Source organism: Lathamus discolor, chromosome 6, assembly GCF_037157495.1.
Source record: "Lathamus discolor isolate bLatDis1 chromosome 6, bLatDis1.hap1, whole genome shotgun sequence".
Lineage (NCBI taxonomy): Eukaryota > Metazoa > Chordata > Aves > Psittaciformes > Psittacidae > Lathamus > Lathamus discolor.
Genome location: NC_088889.1, coordinates 87580034 through 87596044, shown reverse-complemented (window position 1 = coordinate 87596044; position 16011 = coordinate 87580034). Strand labels below are relative to the sequence as shown.

The window sequence follows — 16011 nt, the reverse complement described above, 5'->3', positions numbered from 1 at the left end:
GACCTCAAAATGCAGCAGGGAACCAGAGAACTCTGCTTTTTCAATGGAGATACAGACATGGTCAAAACATCCATCTCTTAAACCCAAGTCTTCATCAGTTTTAGCTACTCTGGCTCTAAAAGGAGCATGCAACAACTTGTTTTCAGTTACTGTTTTGTTTTCTAAATGTTTCCTTATGTAGGCATAGCCTGGTGCTTTCTTAGAAGAGGCAGTACTTAAAGAAAGAAGAAAAGAGCATTTCTTCATGTGTTTACTTGAAAAACAAATCACAGTTTATTGGAAACTACACTTTAACAACAGTATTAAAACAAGGATTTTCTAGCCCCTTTAAAAGCTAACAAAACAATCTTTTTCTCTATTCAGTGTAACGCTTCTTTCCATCCTCTCCGAAGAAAGACTTCATAGTAGCAAAAAGTTCTCCCCCAGAAGAAAACTGCTTAAAAACTGCTCCCTCAAAGCAAAAGGTATCTTATCTTCAGTAACAGTCAGCTTCATTTTCCTCTATGGTCCCCACAGTAGCAAGAATGTCCTGTAAGAGAGACTGAGGGCTTTTCTCTATGTGGTCACTACTTTTATTTAGCTCATCACGTAGCTCTTCTAAGTCTATTGTACCCAAAGCTATCATCATGCTCTCTGGATCTTGGAAATCCACTCCATTACCACCATCCGTGGGGAAGTTTTTGGCCAGAGAACCCTGCCTTAGTGTCCTTTGTAACCAGGCAATGCTATGTCCTACAGGTGAATCTTCAGTCTCTCGTGAATCCCTTGGGGTAAAAGTTGGATAGAAATTAATCCTTAGGTTAAGCAGTAAATCACAGGCTCTCTGACCTACTGGCTGGTCACAGTCACACAAAGACCGAAACAAAAAGCTAAACAGGTTTGCTCGGCAAAGTATCTGCAGCACCTCATTCTGATGAATGGAACTCGTGACTGCAGATGAGACAGGAGCATATGGGCATTTAGGAAGGCCAAAATGGCAAAATGCATGATGACAGAAAATGTCAACCAGTTCCAAACCACCAAGTCTGACTTCCCAGTCTAAGTCATGCTCCACTGTTTGGATCACTCTAGAGACAAACTGCTCTGTATCTTCCAGCTGACCTGTGCAGCCTTGTCTCACCCACTCGATGAAGATGCTGATGACAGCCCTCCTAGGAAAGCCCTCTGGGTCTGTTGACAGGATTTCTTGAAGCTTTCCTATGGTGTTCTAAATGTAGAAAGACAAAGAGAAAGCACAATGAAGAGAGGAACATGCAAAGAAACAAGTCTTTTCATTACTGTGAGGTCTTCCTGCATGAGACAAGATTACTGCTGTACTTGTTTCTCTTCACAGGTTAACCGATGTGTAGCTCTACTCAATTCTGCAGTGGGCTACACAAATTCATCATACCTCTTTATTACACTGATTCTCTACAACAGGTGACTCTGGAGCAAAGTAAGTAATGAAGGCCAAGTGTCCCACAGCGGTCACAGCACTTGCTCGCACATAGCTTTCTGGATCCTCCAGAAGATTTTCTGTAAGCCTTGGCACCTCTGAAGACAGGAGAGACTGTCTGAACTCATCCTGGTCTGTAAACAAGACAGCAATCCAAAGAAGCAAGGCTTTATTCTCTCAGAGCATGTAACTGTTTCCAATGCAAACAGTTCTTTGCGTCATACAAGGATGCCCACTGACTGCAGGGACAGCTGCCAGTGAGCTGAGCCACTGCAGAGACCAGGCAGCTGCTCACAAGAGCACAGATGCTCTGTGTCAGGCTCCCTATTTTCCAGCAGCTTGGTGACTTTGAGTCAAGCCCTGCTAGACACTGAAGCTTGGAAAAATCAATTTACAGTTGTTCTACTGGCAAGGAAAACCTTTCTCCATGCAAGTGGGGACATGGTTTCAGCCTCATCAAACATGTGCCTTTCCTTAAAGGTGGAAAAAATAGTCTTCTTTTCTTGTTCTCAAGGCATATGGCAAAGAAAAATAATGTAACTGCAGCACTGAAAGTGGCTGCAGGGTGAACTGCTAAAGCAGCTGAGTGTGCTGGATATTTCCTTTGTGCCCTAGGGACAACAGTAGTTGACAACATCCCTCTTTCCCAACGTCACAGAGCTACTGTAAGAGAATGAGCATTGCCTTAGTGCTACCTGCTGCGAAGCCTGAGCTACCAGTGAAGTGGAAACATAATTAACCTAAAGCACGCAAAGCAGATCGAGGCCTTTAGCCTCCTAAAGTCCAGACCCCAGCCTGCTGAGTGAAACTGAGCAGACTCCACTGCAGAGCAAACAGGAAAAATGGGAAAGTTTTATCAGCCATTAAGGATCATTGCCTGCCTTGACAGACACATCTGTACACACATGACTGTCTTAACATCCCTCAGTTTAACTGACCAAAAGAAGGGCACAGCAATTTGAATGCAACAGAACAGCAGGATGAAGTTATTAATCTTTTTGTCAGATATTGATCATGATCAAAGAGTAAAACTCTTGACACTTTTTTTTTTCTTAGTCCTCTAGATACATGTCAGAGGATGCTTCATCAGACTGGCTGACTTTCATAACATTAAAATAAACACTCCTCCAATCTGAAGCATTAAATCTCTACACCTACCTGTCAAGCATTTAATCAGGACAGTGAGGAACTCCAGAGAAGAATCTCTTACTTCCCAGCAAGGACTGCACAAACGCTTCTGCAGCACCAGAAACACATCTGTAAAAGCCAAGTGACAAGCTTGAATGCACATGAAAGACAAGCTTTACTGAAGCAGTTGCTGTACAACCTCTCTACTATTTAATCTTATGCAATCCCTTTTGTTGCTGCTGTATGCTTCTCCCAGAGCTCTTCAAAGCACTACTTGGGCAGCTAAACCTAAAACCAGCATAATTGCAAACAAATGAATCTTAGTGCTTTAGGCAGGAAAGGTAAGAAAGAGCAGATTTCACATATGCCACTACCTGCTGTTTATCCCAACTTGAATAGCTTTCTCACCTTCCAAAATCTTCTCAGCTTGTTGCCACTGACTGTTAGAGCAGGACACTTCCTGCAAGCGCACCAACCACTTGGATGTGGCTTGAAATGTTGTCTTTAGAACCTGATGCAATATAAAGCAGATTTACTTCATTATGGGAGGCATTGTTGTCTTTTTGCAAGATAAAATCTGGTTTAGCCTCAATCTTAAAGTGAAATTCTTGGCATAAACAAGTACATACACTTCTTTATTAAGAAGCCACAAATAAATGGTGCTTCTATAACATTTCTAACAAACTCCTAGAAAGTGAATGTTCTCAGCTTAATGTTCTGAAGTTTTAGCACCTCCACTGTTTGATCTGCAGTTGTCATCACTCCTTTGAACAAAACAAAGCAAGAAAGCAAAACTCCTTAATGCAAAGAATTCAATACTTCAGGAACATGTCAAGTTGAGTATGTTGGCACTACTTTCAGACGTGATGGCTTCCATCTGTTCAAGAACACTCAATATATTGGTCAGTTACTTGCTCATTAGAATTTTAGCTATTTCCTGCAAGCCATGAAGAACCAAAACAAGTCTCCTACTTATTCTAATACAAACTGTGCTAAGAAACAACTACTGTCAGACAGCTTCTCAGAACTACATCCCACTGGGGCAAGCTAATAAGACTTGGATCATTCCATAGTTCTATACTCACAGTAGGGCTGGTGTTTGGACTCTCCAGGTATGCCAGAAGGACATCAAATACACTTCCTATGAGTGTGTCACAGCCTGAAACATACACAACAAAACTAAAGGACCAAAACCAAGAGAAGGAGCAGCTGAATTGCAATCCAGCTGCTGAAATACAGAAAGACACAGGATTATAAAACTATTTTGGAGAAGAAAGCAAGTACAGTTCTCAGAGAAGAGGAGAAACATCCAATTTTTCACAAGCACTAAAACCTTCTTAATGACAGCACTACCTGCCCTAGCTCATGAACAAAAAAGTTCATCCAAGACAGTAGGAAGAAGTGGAAACAGAGGTGGAAGCGGTCATTCCTGTCAGCATTCAAGGCCAGGTTAGATGGAGTCTTGGGTGATATGGCTTAGTGTGTGGTGACCCTGCCCATAGCAGGGGGATTGGAACTAGATGACCTTCAGGTCCTTTCCAACGCTTACTATTCTATGATTGTATGATCTTTATTCAGAAAGATCAGTGAAAGGGAACGAAAAATTCTGCAACTACAGAACAGTTATTTATTTCCCAAATTTTTCTGCAAAAATACATAAAATACATTTAAAATGCAAACATCAACTCACCTTTCTGCTCTGAGAGTGCTGCTAGGACATCAAGAGCTGACCTCTGCACTCTGAAGCTATTGATCAAGATTCGGCTTACTGTGCTTCCCAGAGTAGATGCTGGACTCAGGAAGCCATTACAGAATTGTAGTATCGTCATGAGAGAGCGTAGTAAAGGTGTAGAGGGTAAATCCATGGGCAAATCAACCTAATAGGATGGGAGAAAGGAAAAGAAGTTTCCAGCAAAAGTCTCAGGTATGCATACAGAGCAGAAGTTTTTCTTCAGGAGGCAGCAAAAATTGCTATTTTTAGTATGTTCTTAAGGTACCACAATGCTAATAACTCAAATTATCTTGCTCTCTCCCAGGGGCTATGGCACAGATGGAAAAAGATTCTTTTCACTGCTTGGGAAAGCAGTTCAATTTATGTTTTTTTCCACTGGATCAATAATTGCAGTGAAGTATGGTAAAGCTTGTGAAGATGGATTTTAAACTAAGTGCAGTCCCTCTACTGGAAAACTCTGCAACCAATATTAACACTGTTTTTCAAGGACCAATTTGATACCAAAACAAGGCTTTTTTAGTTTCTCTGAATGTTACCAGAGACAGCAGCTCCTTCAGATGAGCGAGGGTCTGACACAGGAGACTAGCACAAGACGACTTGGAGGACAGAAGACTTTCAATAGTGATGGGATCACTAACAGACTCATCCAACAAACCTAGAGGATGAAAGAAAGGAAGAGCTTGGGTTATAAGTGAATACAAAGGACTGTGACTTTTAAAGTTAACCAAGATGCTCATACGATGTAGTACGAACACCCTTTCAAATGCAAGTGTCAGTAGGATGCTGCACTTTACTACAAACACTGCTGTTCTTCCTCCTCCAGTTTTGTCTGCACTGCAGTTTAAGTTAGAGGCTAGTGTGCTTGCCACTATTTTATCACAACTGTACCTGCGTATTCCAGAGGCTGGGAGGCTGCTCTCAAAATACAGTCCATTGGCTGAAGTAGAACAGTCAGTGCCTGAATCCTCACATCTTGAGGGCTTGAAGGAGGAAACAGCAGTTACCAAAACAGGAACACTTCAATTCTTTCCCAAAATCTGTCCCCAAATGCTGAGCAAGATGTTGGGGTTTTTTCCACACAGGCTTTTAAACAAGCCAGCAATGACAAAGCAAGTACAGTATTATTGCAGTTCAAGCCTTCTTTCAAGATTCCCTGCCTAACCAAAAGCAGAAGAGAAATGGCTCTGGAATTCGGAAACAGCCTTATCAAGCTATGCAAACAGAGTGGGATTTTGTGCAAGATGGGGATTTAGAAAGAAGCATTTTTTGTCAACAAAGTGAAGTCCTTATATCTTAAATCAGGTGTTACTTAGCCTGTAAATCAGTATCCATATGTGCTGTATTCATCTGATGATTACTTGATGCTTTTTTACACCCTAAAGGGGGATTACAGTGAAAATAGAGGCAGGCTTCTCGGGGCATATGAGACATGAATCTTCAATTGCAAGATGGCAGATTTCAACTGGATATATAGAAAATACTTTTCATAGTGAAATGAAAGTGGTTAAGACTGGGAAAGGTTGCCCAGAGATGCTGTGGAACCCTCAGCCTCAAGGATATTTGAAATTTGAATGGTGAAGGCCCTGAGCAATCTGATCTGTCTTGGAAGTTTGTCCTACACTGAGCAAGAGGCTGAATAACTTAGATTAGAAAGAACCTGTAGAAGTTATTCTGCAACTGTCAACAGTCTCCAGATGTACACTTCTGCTGGACAGCAGTGGAAGCTCTTACATCAGTCATTGTTTTTGTGAAAGAGAAAATGGAACAGAGACTACTGGATTTGACAGGCAGTCAAATTGTGTCCCTCTTGGTCAACCTTGGCACTATGAAGTTAAAGAATTTTCCTATTTCAGGAAGAAACTGGCTGGCTGTAGGTAAGATGCTAGCTACTAGCACGGTTCTTGCCAACCACTTTTACATATTAAGGAATGTAGTGGAAAATGCAGTGAGGAAAAATACTGCTCTTGGAAAACCACCAAAGATATTAGTACAGAAACATTTTCCAGAGTCCAAAAATTTCATTGCAGGTAGTCCTACCATTTGTAGAGCCTCAGAATTCTCACTGCCAAAGGACCTGCTTGTACTGGGGTTAAGTGTTCTAAAGCAGAAGTCACCAATGCCCAAAAACTGCCTTCAGTGTCAAACACAGGGGACCTGAGAAGAAAGAAGTGTAAGTAATATCCTATTAGATGGTGGAAAACAGATATGTCTCATCACCGGATCCAAGCTCCCAGATCTTTACCTTGACATTTTAAGCAAAAGATTTGCCAGCATATGTTGTACTTGAAGAGTCTCTTCCATCAGGAAGGATTCTATCTGCTTTGCTATCCTTAACCAAAGTACTTCAGTCCACAGAGCATGACAGCTGCCAAACAAACTAGTTAACAGTTTTAATGACTGCTCGATGTGAGAGGCAGAGCTGGACTGAAGGGAATCTTCTATGTGCTTTATAATCATTTGGGCACATGCTGGCCAGTCGCAGTCCTTTGTAGTGAGAGGTTTAGTTGTTTCAGACTCTGCAGAGAGGGTGAGCACGTGCACCAGAAGCTGACTGGCAGCTGAAGCCACAAACAGGCTGGGATCCCCTTGCAGAGTGAAGATCACATCTATGCCTCCTGTGTGAAAACAAAACAAGTCACTGGAGGAAAAAAACAACAGCCTTCCTATTGTGAGGTGGAGCATTGTTGCACTCCAGCTATATACTGCTCTAATTCAAGTACCACACAGCTTTCAATAGTGTTGGTGGGGGATTTTATACTATATTTTGTAGTCTCTATGGCATTTCAAAGTCAGCCAGTCCTTACTGACAAACAAAAAAGAAGGTAAAACTGTTTTAATATTCTCTGGTGTTTTAATAACTCAGGAACAGAATACAGCTTTGATATAACATTAGTAATATTAGGAGAGTTAACAGCCTGCTCAATTCTGTATTTATGGAATGAGCCTGTACCATCTCTGGGCACAACCAGCAGGAAAAACATCAATGCACTACTTTTCCACCACATGGGCAAATTGCATGCTGCATGTTAATACCAATCCAGTCTTTTAGGCCACTCTGTACATGGGTTCTAAAGTTAACAGCAGAATTTACCTGCATAACAGCAATGGGAATATGAATGTGTGCAAGCATTAGGAGATAAATGAGCCCCTGGTTAGTTTTTCTGCACTAAAACCATATTGAAACGAACCTTTCAATAAGAGTTACAAATAAGAATACAGAGGGCTTTTAATAAGCTATTTTTATCATGTGTTTCATAAGGTTTGCCTCTTTCATATCTAAAAAGGACACCATCCTCAGCATTTTGGAGAAAAAATAATAAAAAAATTAAGTGCATAACTAATTTAACAAAACCCCCACCATCTTTTAGTGACTTACGTGTTACAAATGGCCTATTTTTATCTTCAGTAAATGAAAACTCCTTTCTTATTTGACACCTGAGCAACAGACTGGAATGGAAGCAACACAGAGGCTCTAGGGAGTTACCAGTCCTAGAAGTACTCACCACCTTCGCAGAGGAAGCGGAGGGCAGGCTGGTGCTGCATCATGCTGTGCACACCATTCACCCAGCCACTTCGCACGGAGGCATCTTCCCACACAGCGCTGCTCAGGGGCCCATCCGTGCCGAAGAGCCTGACCAACAGCTTCGCCTGCTGAGGAGGCCAGAGGAGAACACAGAGCAAACGGTAAGCAAAAGGATTCGAGGGGAGTGGGCAGGCTGCTCTGTCATCCAAGGCAAGAGTATCAATACTTAAGTGAAACCTTTCCTTGCTTCAGAAGCCCATGTTTAAACTCAACATGTATCTCTTTCACAGACTAAGCAACAGAGGTGTTCAAAACAAAAATCACTTGTTTTTAAGGTGCAAGTGACAACTTACATGTATATCACTTCCATTAGACTGCTTTATGCAATTGTATGCATCTCTTCCCTGAACAAAGCCTTTTAGGTTTTGTACTATAAATGTATACTATTGTAGAAAGCAGGGCCTTAAATAACTCCTTCATTTTTGCAGGGAATCAGAGGTTTCCTGTCAACCGAGGAAAGCTGGAGGGAAAGCTACGTCTGTTAGTGCAGTTAATATGTACAGAATCCATCCAGGGATACATCTTGCAATGACTGCTTTGAGATTGTGTTATCCCATATCCTGTGTTGAAGTGAAAATGAGAAGCACTACCTCTTAACATTCATAGTATTACTGGGGCAAGACAGAAGTAAGAAGCCAGCAACTTTACATGAGAACTGAGAAGGAACAGTACAATGGTGAGTCTTCATTATCATATCACTGTTTGCTGAGTTGTTTGATGCACGCCATAAGCTATATAAGCAGACTATGTACATTTTCCTCCACAGAGGAGGAAAGAGACACATGGCAGCAGGTACCTGTGTAGCCAACTCACCTGCAAGTGTTGGAAGCGGCTTTCGGAAGCAGCAAGTATCCCAGCTAACCGCAGGGTGAAGGAGAGGATGCTCGGACTGGGCTTTGGCAGTGCCAGCACGGAGGCAATGAACTCCATCAGACAGGGGTTGTCCTGCACCAGCTCCACGCTAGGATCTAGCGACCGGGCATTGCCCAAAGAGAGGCGAGAAGATGGAGGGTCACTACCAGGACTTCTCCCTCATAACTCCGAGGTGCCTGTAACCCCCCACAACAGTTAAGAGACGACTGTGGGCTCACCCAGGTATCAAACAGCGCTTTCCGGTGTCACCAAGGGAACAGGACCTCTGAGAGGGGCTTGCCCCAGGGTCCCGGCCTGCATGCCTCCCTCCCGCTCCGACCAGTGCAAGCGGCGGGCACTCACCGAGCGCCGTCAGGCTCCGGAACCAGTCGAGCAGCTTCTCCAGGCAGGTGTCATCGTAGCGGGGCTGTCGCGGGTGGGTCAGGGCAGCGCAGACTCGCGGCAGCAGCACTGAGCACTCGCGGGTCATGGCCGGGAGAAGGGACCGGGGCTCCGGGGAGAACATAGTCACCCCGATACCGTGAGGGACCGGCCGCAAAGCGAGTGTCGCAAAGGGCGGGGGGCGTGGCCAAGGGGGCGTTGCCAAGGAGACCGTTGCCAAGGAGACCGTTACCGAGCGGGTGCTGACCGCGCTCCGAGCGTCCCACGCGTGGTCCTCGGCCGTGTCGGCCTCCGTGGGACAACGGAGAGGGTCAGGAGGAGGCCCCGTGGCTGCTCCAGAGGCAGTGCCCGCACGGCGCTGCTCTCGGGGCCGTGTCCCTACGCTCGATTCCTGCGCTCCTGTCTCTACACCCTGCCGGGGTTCCTGCCGCTCGGGGCCGCTTGGTGGCACTCGCAGCCCGCAGCCGGACCGAGGCCCGCCCGCGTGCCTGCATGTGCTCGGAGCCGGTGGAGCCTCCGCAGGCGCCGGTCCCTCCCTCCCGGGTCCCTCTGCGCAGGCGCCCTTGTCTCCCGCTCCGCCGTCTCGCGGCTGGTTGCCATGGTTTCAGCAACCCGGAAGCTCTGGCGGTGGGAGCCCGGCTTGCCCTCAGGCCGCCAAGGCCGCCGTGGGGAGGAGCTGGTAAGGAGCGGGGGTGAGGAGGAGGAGGAGGCCTCAGCCCCAAGGCAAAGCCTGGAGCCCCCTCAAGCTGGACGGGCTGGTGAGGCGGTGACTAGGAGGATGGCGCGGGGGGTGGTTAGGGTTTGATTCCAGGGGGAGGATCTGAGGCCCTTTAATGGGAGCCACCATGTGCTCTTATCTGTCGTAGGTGGCTGTAGTTGGGCCTGCTTTCCAAAAGCAAAAGGAGTGTGAGGGTTTCCAAGGACTGGTGGTTTTTGTTATTGCACGTTAATATCCTGGTGAATGTGCTGTTGTTTGCCATCTCGTATCAAGGCTGAGTGCCTTCTGTATTCTCTGATTCCTAATGTGATAGCTGCAGTTGGGTAGAGAGATCTCCCACAGTGAGAGCCCCTAAAATAACAGCAAATAATCAGTGTGCTGCAAGGAACATTGCCTCAGGAAATTAAAAACTATGTGGCATGTGCGAGATGTGTACTTGCTTGCTCTCAGCCAGCACAAAAAGCTGGTTTACTTGCTCTGCTGTTGTCAATCCCAGCCCCTGTTGTGTCAGCCAGGGTGCTCAAAAAGTACTTCACCTGGCCCTGCTTCTTACAGACATCGGCATCTGTCCAAAGACTCGTGCTGCAGCTCTGAGCCCGATGGAGACAGCGCCAAGTGAAGATGTTCTTTTTGTGAAGGCAGCGTACACTCAGGTAACTTGAAAGCAAAGCAGAATTTTCCTTCGACAGTGGAAATGTCTGTATTTGAGAAGCAGAGAAACTTGTTAGCTCAAGCCAAGGAAAAGTTAACCACTTCTTTGATTCCTTGGTTTGGGGCTTTTTATCCTCAGCCTGATCACTTTTCCAGTTGAGTTTACTGAGTGTTCCCATGGCATAGCATAGGAACAAGTCAGTGAGGAAGAGGACAGATGGATGAGTTGCTGCTTAACTCTTACCAGTGGACTGATGGTGGGAATTTGTGTAAATCCAGCACCATGGAAGATGAGGCACCAGGAGGTTCAGCTGTTGTAATGCTCTGCGCTGAAGTGCGTTAAGTCTCTGTGGCTTGAGGCTGAAGTGACTTGCACTGTGTCACACAGAATGTTTGTGTTGGGAGCAAATGATGCTGGGGTTTGCAACAGTGGTGACACATTAACCATTTTAATTTATTGCACTCTTAACTTTGTTGTGATAGTAAAAGGATACAAAGTTTTCCGGGTGTGTATTATAACCAATTGTTTAGTAGCACGTGTCACAGTTAATGTCTCTTATTTCCCAGGGTGATGATGGCCCATCTGCGATAACCTGTGAATCAGATCCAGAATTGGTGAGTTTTATTAATGGAGTGCTGTGAATGAATGTTTTAAAAGGCCTCTTGGCATGTTCTTGCACACTTTACATCAGTGCGATGTCTCCTGATTGGTAAGATACCCTTCAGAGGAATAGCTAACAACATTATTGCAATGTAGTCCATTCAAAAAACTCTAATTCTAGATGTAATTCAGCTTCTGAATTCTCAGCACTGGGGGCTGCAAGTGATGTTTGGTTTCATCAAGTTATGGGCCTATGTAATCGTTTTATAGAGTTTTAATAGAATTGAGTAAGGCTTTCCTTTAGCTAAATGCTTCTATGGATTAGCCTCTACTCTGTGATCATCTTGAATCTGCTGCTGCTCTTATTTAATACCAATGGGGAAGGTGTTAGTGTTCTGAGCATGAACAGACTACTTATCTGTAGTGTAAAACCTCAGTAGGCACCACCTTAATTCTGGTGACTGTTGCCAAATCTGCATATACTTACTGTGTTTTTAAAACAAATTATCTTCATACAAAATGGAGCTTGAAGCCAATTTTGAGATTATACACAGAAATCTTTGAGGAGTGGAATATTTTAAATACATAAAAAATTCTTTCTCTCTTCCAGAAGTTAAAGAAGAAACTTTTTACCAAGCCTCCAAAGTTACCAAGTAGTAAGTAGCAGAATTGTTTCGTCTGCTTCTGTTACTGCAGAACAAGAGATGTATGGGACACAGGAACTGGAAGATTCACTTGAAACAACATCTTATTAGTTTCCTTAGAATTATTTACTGGTGTGTGCAGAGCGCACCTATCTGAGATTTGTTCTATAACCTGTGAAGTTAGACTTTTAGAGGCTAAATACTGATGTTAATAGGTTAGTTGCAATTCTTGCTTCTTCAATATAAACTACTTCCTTCTTATGTTATCACTTCTAATGGCAAGCGTTCTGGATTTCTTTTTCTTTTCGGAGAAATGTTGATACTTGCTGTACAGAAAGAATCTAGAATTCCTGCACCTATATACCATCCAGTATACCTGTGTTTGCAGAGTAAGCAGTTCTCTTACTTGTTGGTTGGTTTTGTTCATGTTGTTCTGTTCGGGGTTTTTTCATGTGACCTTAGAAATGCAATGTTATTATTAGATCTGCAGTTTTAATGTGGGGTTTTGTCTTTTTTGGGAGGGGTTTATGTTTCTTACTTTTCCATTTACTTTCCTTTGTATAGGTCCAGTGAAGGTTTCAAAGACTTTACCTCAAAGTGCTGCTGATTGTTTTGTTTCTAATAAGTTAAATAATGTTGTACTTTGAAATTTGGCTTTAGGTTGAGGAAGAGGCATGCTGTACATCTATCTTAATGCTTTTCCTGAAATCCCTTTGCTTGCCTAAAGGATGGAATTTAAAATAGCTGTTTCATTTCCAGTATGATGTTGGTGACATTGTTTCATAATGTATGTACTTCTCTTGCTTAAAGAGTAACTAGTTAGTACATTTGGCGCACATCTGTACTAATAATCTAAAGTGGAATTACTGTCAGTATTTGAACCTGACTGCCATACCTGAGTCAGTAATGTGAGAGGTTCCCCAGAAGTTGCATCAGACTGATTCTGTTCTTCAATTACTGCAAGAAAATATACATTAATTAAAAGGTTAATTTAATAAATGAATTTAGACATGCAGGTATTGTACAGTTTGGATAGGCATTCTTACACGTAACTATTTCTTCATGTGTTAAGCCATATTACTGTCATTGTGCCTCTTTCTAAGCATCTTTATTTCTTTGGGATTTTGATTTTTCTTTATGATAATTTTTTCCCTGTAGTTTAATGTCCCATTGCTCCTTATAAACCAATATGTAATATGCTGTTATTTCCTATTTTTATAAGTAATAGAATTGTGTATGTGAGCCTTGAAGTACGAGACAAAGAGAATTTTTGTGACCTTGAGCTTTTTAAGGCAATGCTGACATATTTCCTTTTGTTATAGGATCTCCATACAGCACACAACTGTATTCCAGAAAAGCTGCAGTTTGGCCTTCTCTTCAGGGAACAGGCAGTGAATATCTTGAGAGTGCAGCTGTAAAAAACCGGAGGCTAAGATCACTGAAACAAGGTATTGGTATAGAAAATTTATCTGCATATATGGATAAAAATCAATGTTGTGGAGAGCTTAATGTATAAACTCTTAAAAAATAGATTTTTGTTTCATTATGGGCTACATACAAAGTCATTTCATTATTATTTGTTTGGGTGGTTGGAATTATCTAATTTGAAGCACTGGCATTCGTAGACGGAATAATTAAAACATCTGTAGCTTTCTATGTTGCATTTGCTCGAAATAAATCCACAACGTTAATTCAGAGTTATCCCTGGTTTTTGCATTTTTTGTTCCATTTTTATTGGCAGGAATGAGCTATCCTCTGAAGTCAGATGTTGACATGGGGCATGTGCAAGCTGGTTTTAGTAGCACTCCGGAATATTTCAAGGAAGTTCTAGGAACAAAGAACCCGAAACATTCTCGTTCTTCTAGCAATGGTAAGCTATGTAACGGTGCGGTAGATGAAAGTTAATGAACTTTGTTCTCTGTGTAAAAGCACACACTCCCTAAGATCTTAGCTTTAGTAAAGCAAAAGCCCTTTCGGTTTAGCCTGTATTAAAATATGTGTCGAAATATGATCCATGAGATAAGTTTTGAGATTTCTAAATTGGATAAGATAGGGGGTTCCAAATTTTTGGGGGCAGTGAATCACTATTAGCTTTCAGAACTTTCTGCAAATTGCCCTGCATTTGCAGCTGAAAACGTTGCAAATATAATATGGTTCAATGGGCCAGCTGTAGACAATTTATTGTGACTTTGTAAAACATAGTTTAGGAACCATTGATAGAAACCATCTGCTTGCCTCAAATTCTATGTAATTGACTCCTTTTACTTCTTCTCTTGTTTTATTATGTGGTTGTGATACTAAATTAATTGAGTTTTATGAGAAGAGCAAAATGTAAAACTTTTATCCTGCTTTTCTTAAAGGAGAACTGTAAGCTTAAAAAATCCCACTTCCTTTTGAAACAATACCTTGCTGGCAGTACACAGCTTCTGGCAACTTTAAAAGGTGGTGAACATTTACATGTCAGGCAGAAATAGATAAATAGATTATGGCCATCTTTTAGAAGTCTTTTGTAAATAATTTTTTTGGGATGAGAAGACTGCAGTCTTCTATGAAGTGTACATCTTTCTTGAGATGGATATTTCAATATAGCACCATAGAGAAGAAGTCAGGAAAAATTGGCTGTAAAATCTGGCAGAAGTTTTATACAGTAACATTTGCATTTCACCTCCATTTCTAAAGTCAATTTTCATGCTGGAAGCCTAGCTTCCAGTTTAGTGCTGTTCTAGATATTTTTCTCTAAGGTGTTTGATTAAAAATACTTCTTTTGGATCTGCTTATTTTACATACCTTTTTCTGTAGGCTACATTCCTGGAAATCCTAACTACAAAGAAAAAGAAGATATGTATGATGAAATTATAGAACTGAAAAAGGTACAGTCTCTCTGATACTTACATAGAAAGCCACAGCGTTGCTCCATCTAGACCTTATTGATTCAGATTACTTTGTTTTCTACCGGGACACCCACCAAATTATTTTTGCATTTGTAATGTAAGGCTAAACTAAACTTGTGTCTGTTTAAGGCAATTTCACTGTTCTTATGGTGTGATAGATGCTTCTGAGTACTGGATGTGGAAGCCTTGAGGTATATCCAATGCTGAACTTCAGCCATGGCCCTAGCTGGATGCTGAAAAGGTTCATTGCATTTGGTTTCTTTGTCTCCACCTCCTTTTTTTTTTAATCTTCCTCCTTCCTGATTGTGACCCATCACATTTTAATACATTTTCAGTTTAGTGCAGTGAAACATGAAACGTGAAGCATGAGGACTTGGCATGTTGAACACTAGGGTTACCTATAGGCAAATGTCTTGGCTGTTGTAGATCATTTGTGTAAGGTTGTCTTTCTGTTAAACCTTTTCTTCTTATCTTTGCCCTGTCACCTCCCTTATTTGTCAGCTCTGCTCCAGTGTGATGGTGTCTTTTTTTAGTTCTTTTTTTCCCTCTTCATCCTCACCATCATAATTGGATTGTTTTGACATCAAAATGTGTTTCCATATGAAAACTCCATGCATTTCTATTTCTGAAATATGCTTATGATTTTTACCCCCTCTTTCAGACAATACAAGCTCAGAAAATTGAGAGACATCAAATGAAAACTAAGCTTCGTCGACTAGAAGAAATGATCAATAGAAAGGATAAACAGATTGAAAAACTGTTGGATACTTTCAAGGTGACTATTTCTTGGGGGGATAAAAGTTGGGCAAGCGTGCTGAGCAGTGTGATCCTCTTCTTGTCTCTCAGGTTTCGAAAGTCGGTAGTGTGTTTGTTTCTAGGAATGATGAGCTCGAATACGAGAGGTGGTTGGTTGGTGTGAAAGGATTTCTGTTTTGTGTATCTCGGCTTGCCAGCTCAGTTCCAAGGAAGATCATGCCATAATGTGCAAATAAATTTACTAAGCAAAGATACTTACCGAAGGAAAAAATGAGATGCTGTCTCTGTACAGGCCTGCTTTCTGCATATTTTTCCTGAGAGTAAAAGGGATTTAACCTCTTGTGTGGTGACTGATGCAGGCAGTCCTGAGACCTGAGTGAGGAAGTAAAATGTAAGCTTTATTGTCAGGCCCAAAAGGCTGAGAAGCATTTAGGATCATGTTCAAAAGACGAAATCCTTGTGGCTCTCACTTTCTGTGAGTTCTACATCTTGGGAGAAGCATGCTAATATAAAACAATGAGCACAGGGGCCTCAGAACTTAAGCTGTGGGACTGTTAAATGACTGTGGAGAGGAGTAAGATAGAAAATTCTGTGGAAAGAGCCAGCAATACAGTAAAG

At 42.3% G+C, this 16011-nt stretch overlaps 2 protein-coding genes across 6 annotated transcripts in view; one reads left to right on the top strand and one right to left on the bottom strand.

Annotated features, from left to right (window-relative positions):
- Window positions 1-249: 249 nt before the first annotated feature.
- On the bottom strand, window positions 250-9651 carry BRAT1 (BRCA1 associated ATM activator 1). The gene is made up of 13 exons (XM_065684539.1): window positions 9094-9651; window positions 8692-8846; window positions 7799-7946; window positions 6538-6910; window positions 6333-6449; window positions 5184-5275; window positions 4832-4950; window positions 4254-4440; window positions 3649-3722; window positions 2972-3074; window positions 2594-2692; window positions 1391-1569; window positions 250-1207 (listed from the first exon to the last, which is right to left on the bottom strand). The coding sequence occupies exons 1-13, from the start codon at window positions 9254-9256 to the stop codon at window positions 476-478; spliced, it is 2541 nt and encodes an 846-aa protein (XP_065540611.1). The 5' UTR covers window positions 9257-9651; the 3' UTR covers window positions 250-475.
- Window positions 9394-16011, top strand: part of IQCE (IQ motif containing E) — a 20048-nt gene continuing 13430 nt past the window's right edge. The window contains exons 1-9 of one of the 5 annotated variants that reach the window (XM_065684543.1): window positions 9824-9890; window positions 10164-10267; window positions 10406-10503; window positions 11069-11116; window positions 11713-11758; window positions 13069-13194; window positions 13488-13616; window positions 14546-14616; window positions 15299-15412. In XM_065684543.1, coding sequence (XP_065540615.1) covers window positions 10450-10503; window positions 11069-11116; window positions 11713-11758; window positions 13069-13194; window positions 13488-13616; window positions 14546-14616; window positions 15299-15412 — 588 coding nt within the window. In that variant the 5' untranslated portion in view covers window positions 9824-9890; window positions 10164-10267; window positions 10406-10449. Of the gene's footprint in view, window positions 9891-9948; window positions 10268-10405; window positions 10504-11068; window positions 11117-11712; window positions 11759-13068; window positions 13195-13487; window positions 13617-14545; window positions 14617-15298; window positions 15413-16011 lie in introns of those variants that run through there. The other 4 variants (XM_065684544.1, XM_065684540.1, XM_065684541.1 and 1 more) reach the window with 4 other exon arrangements.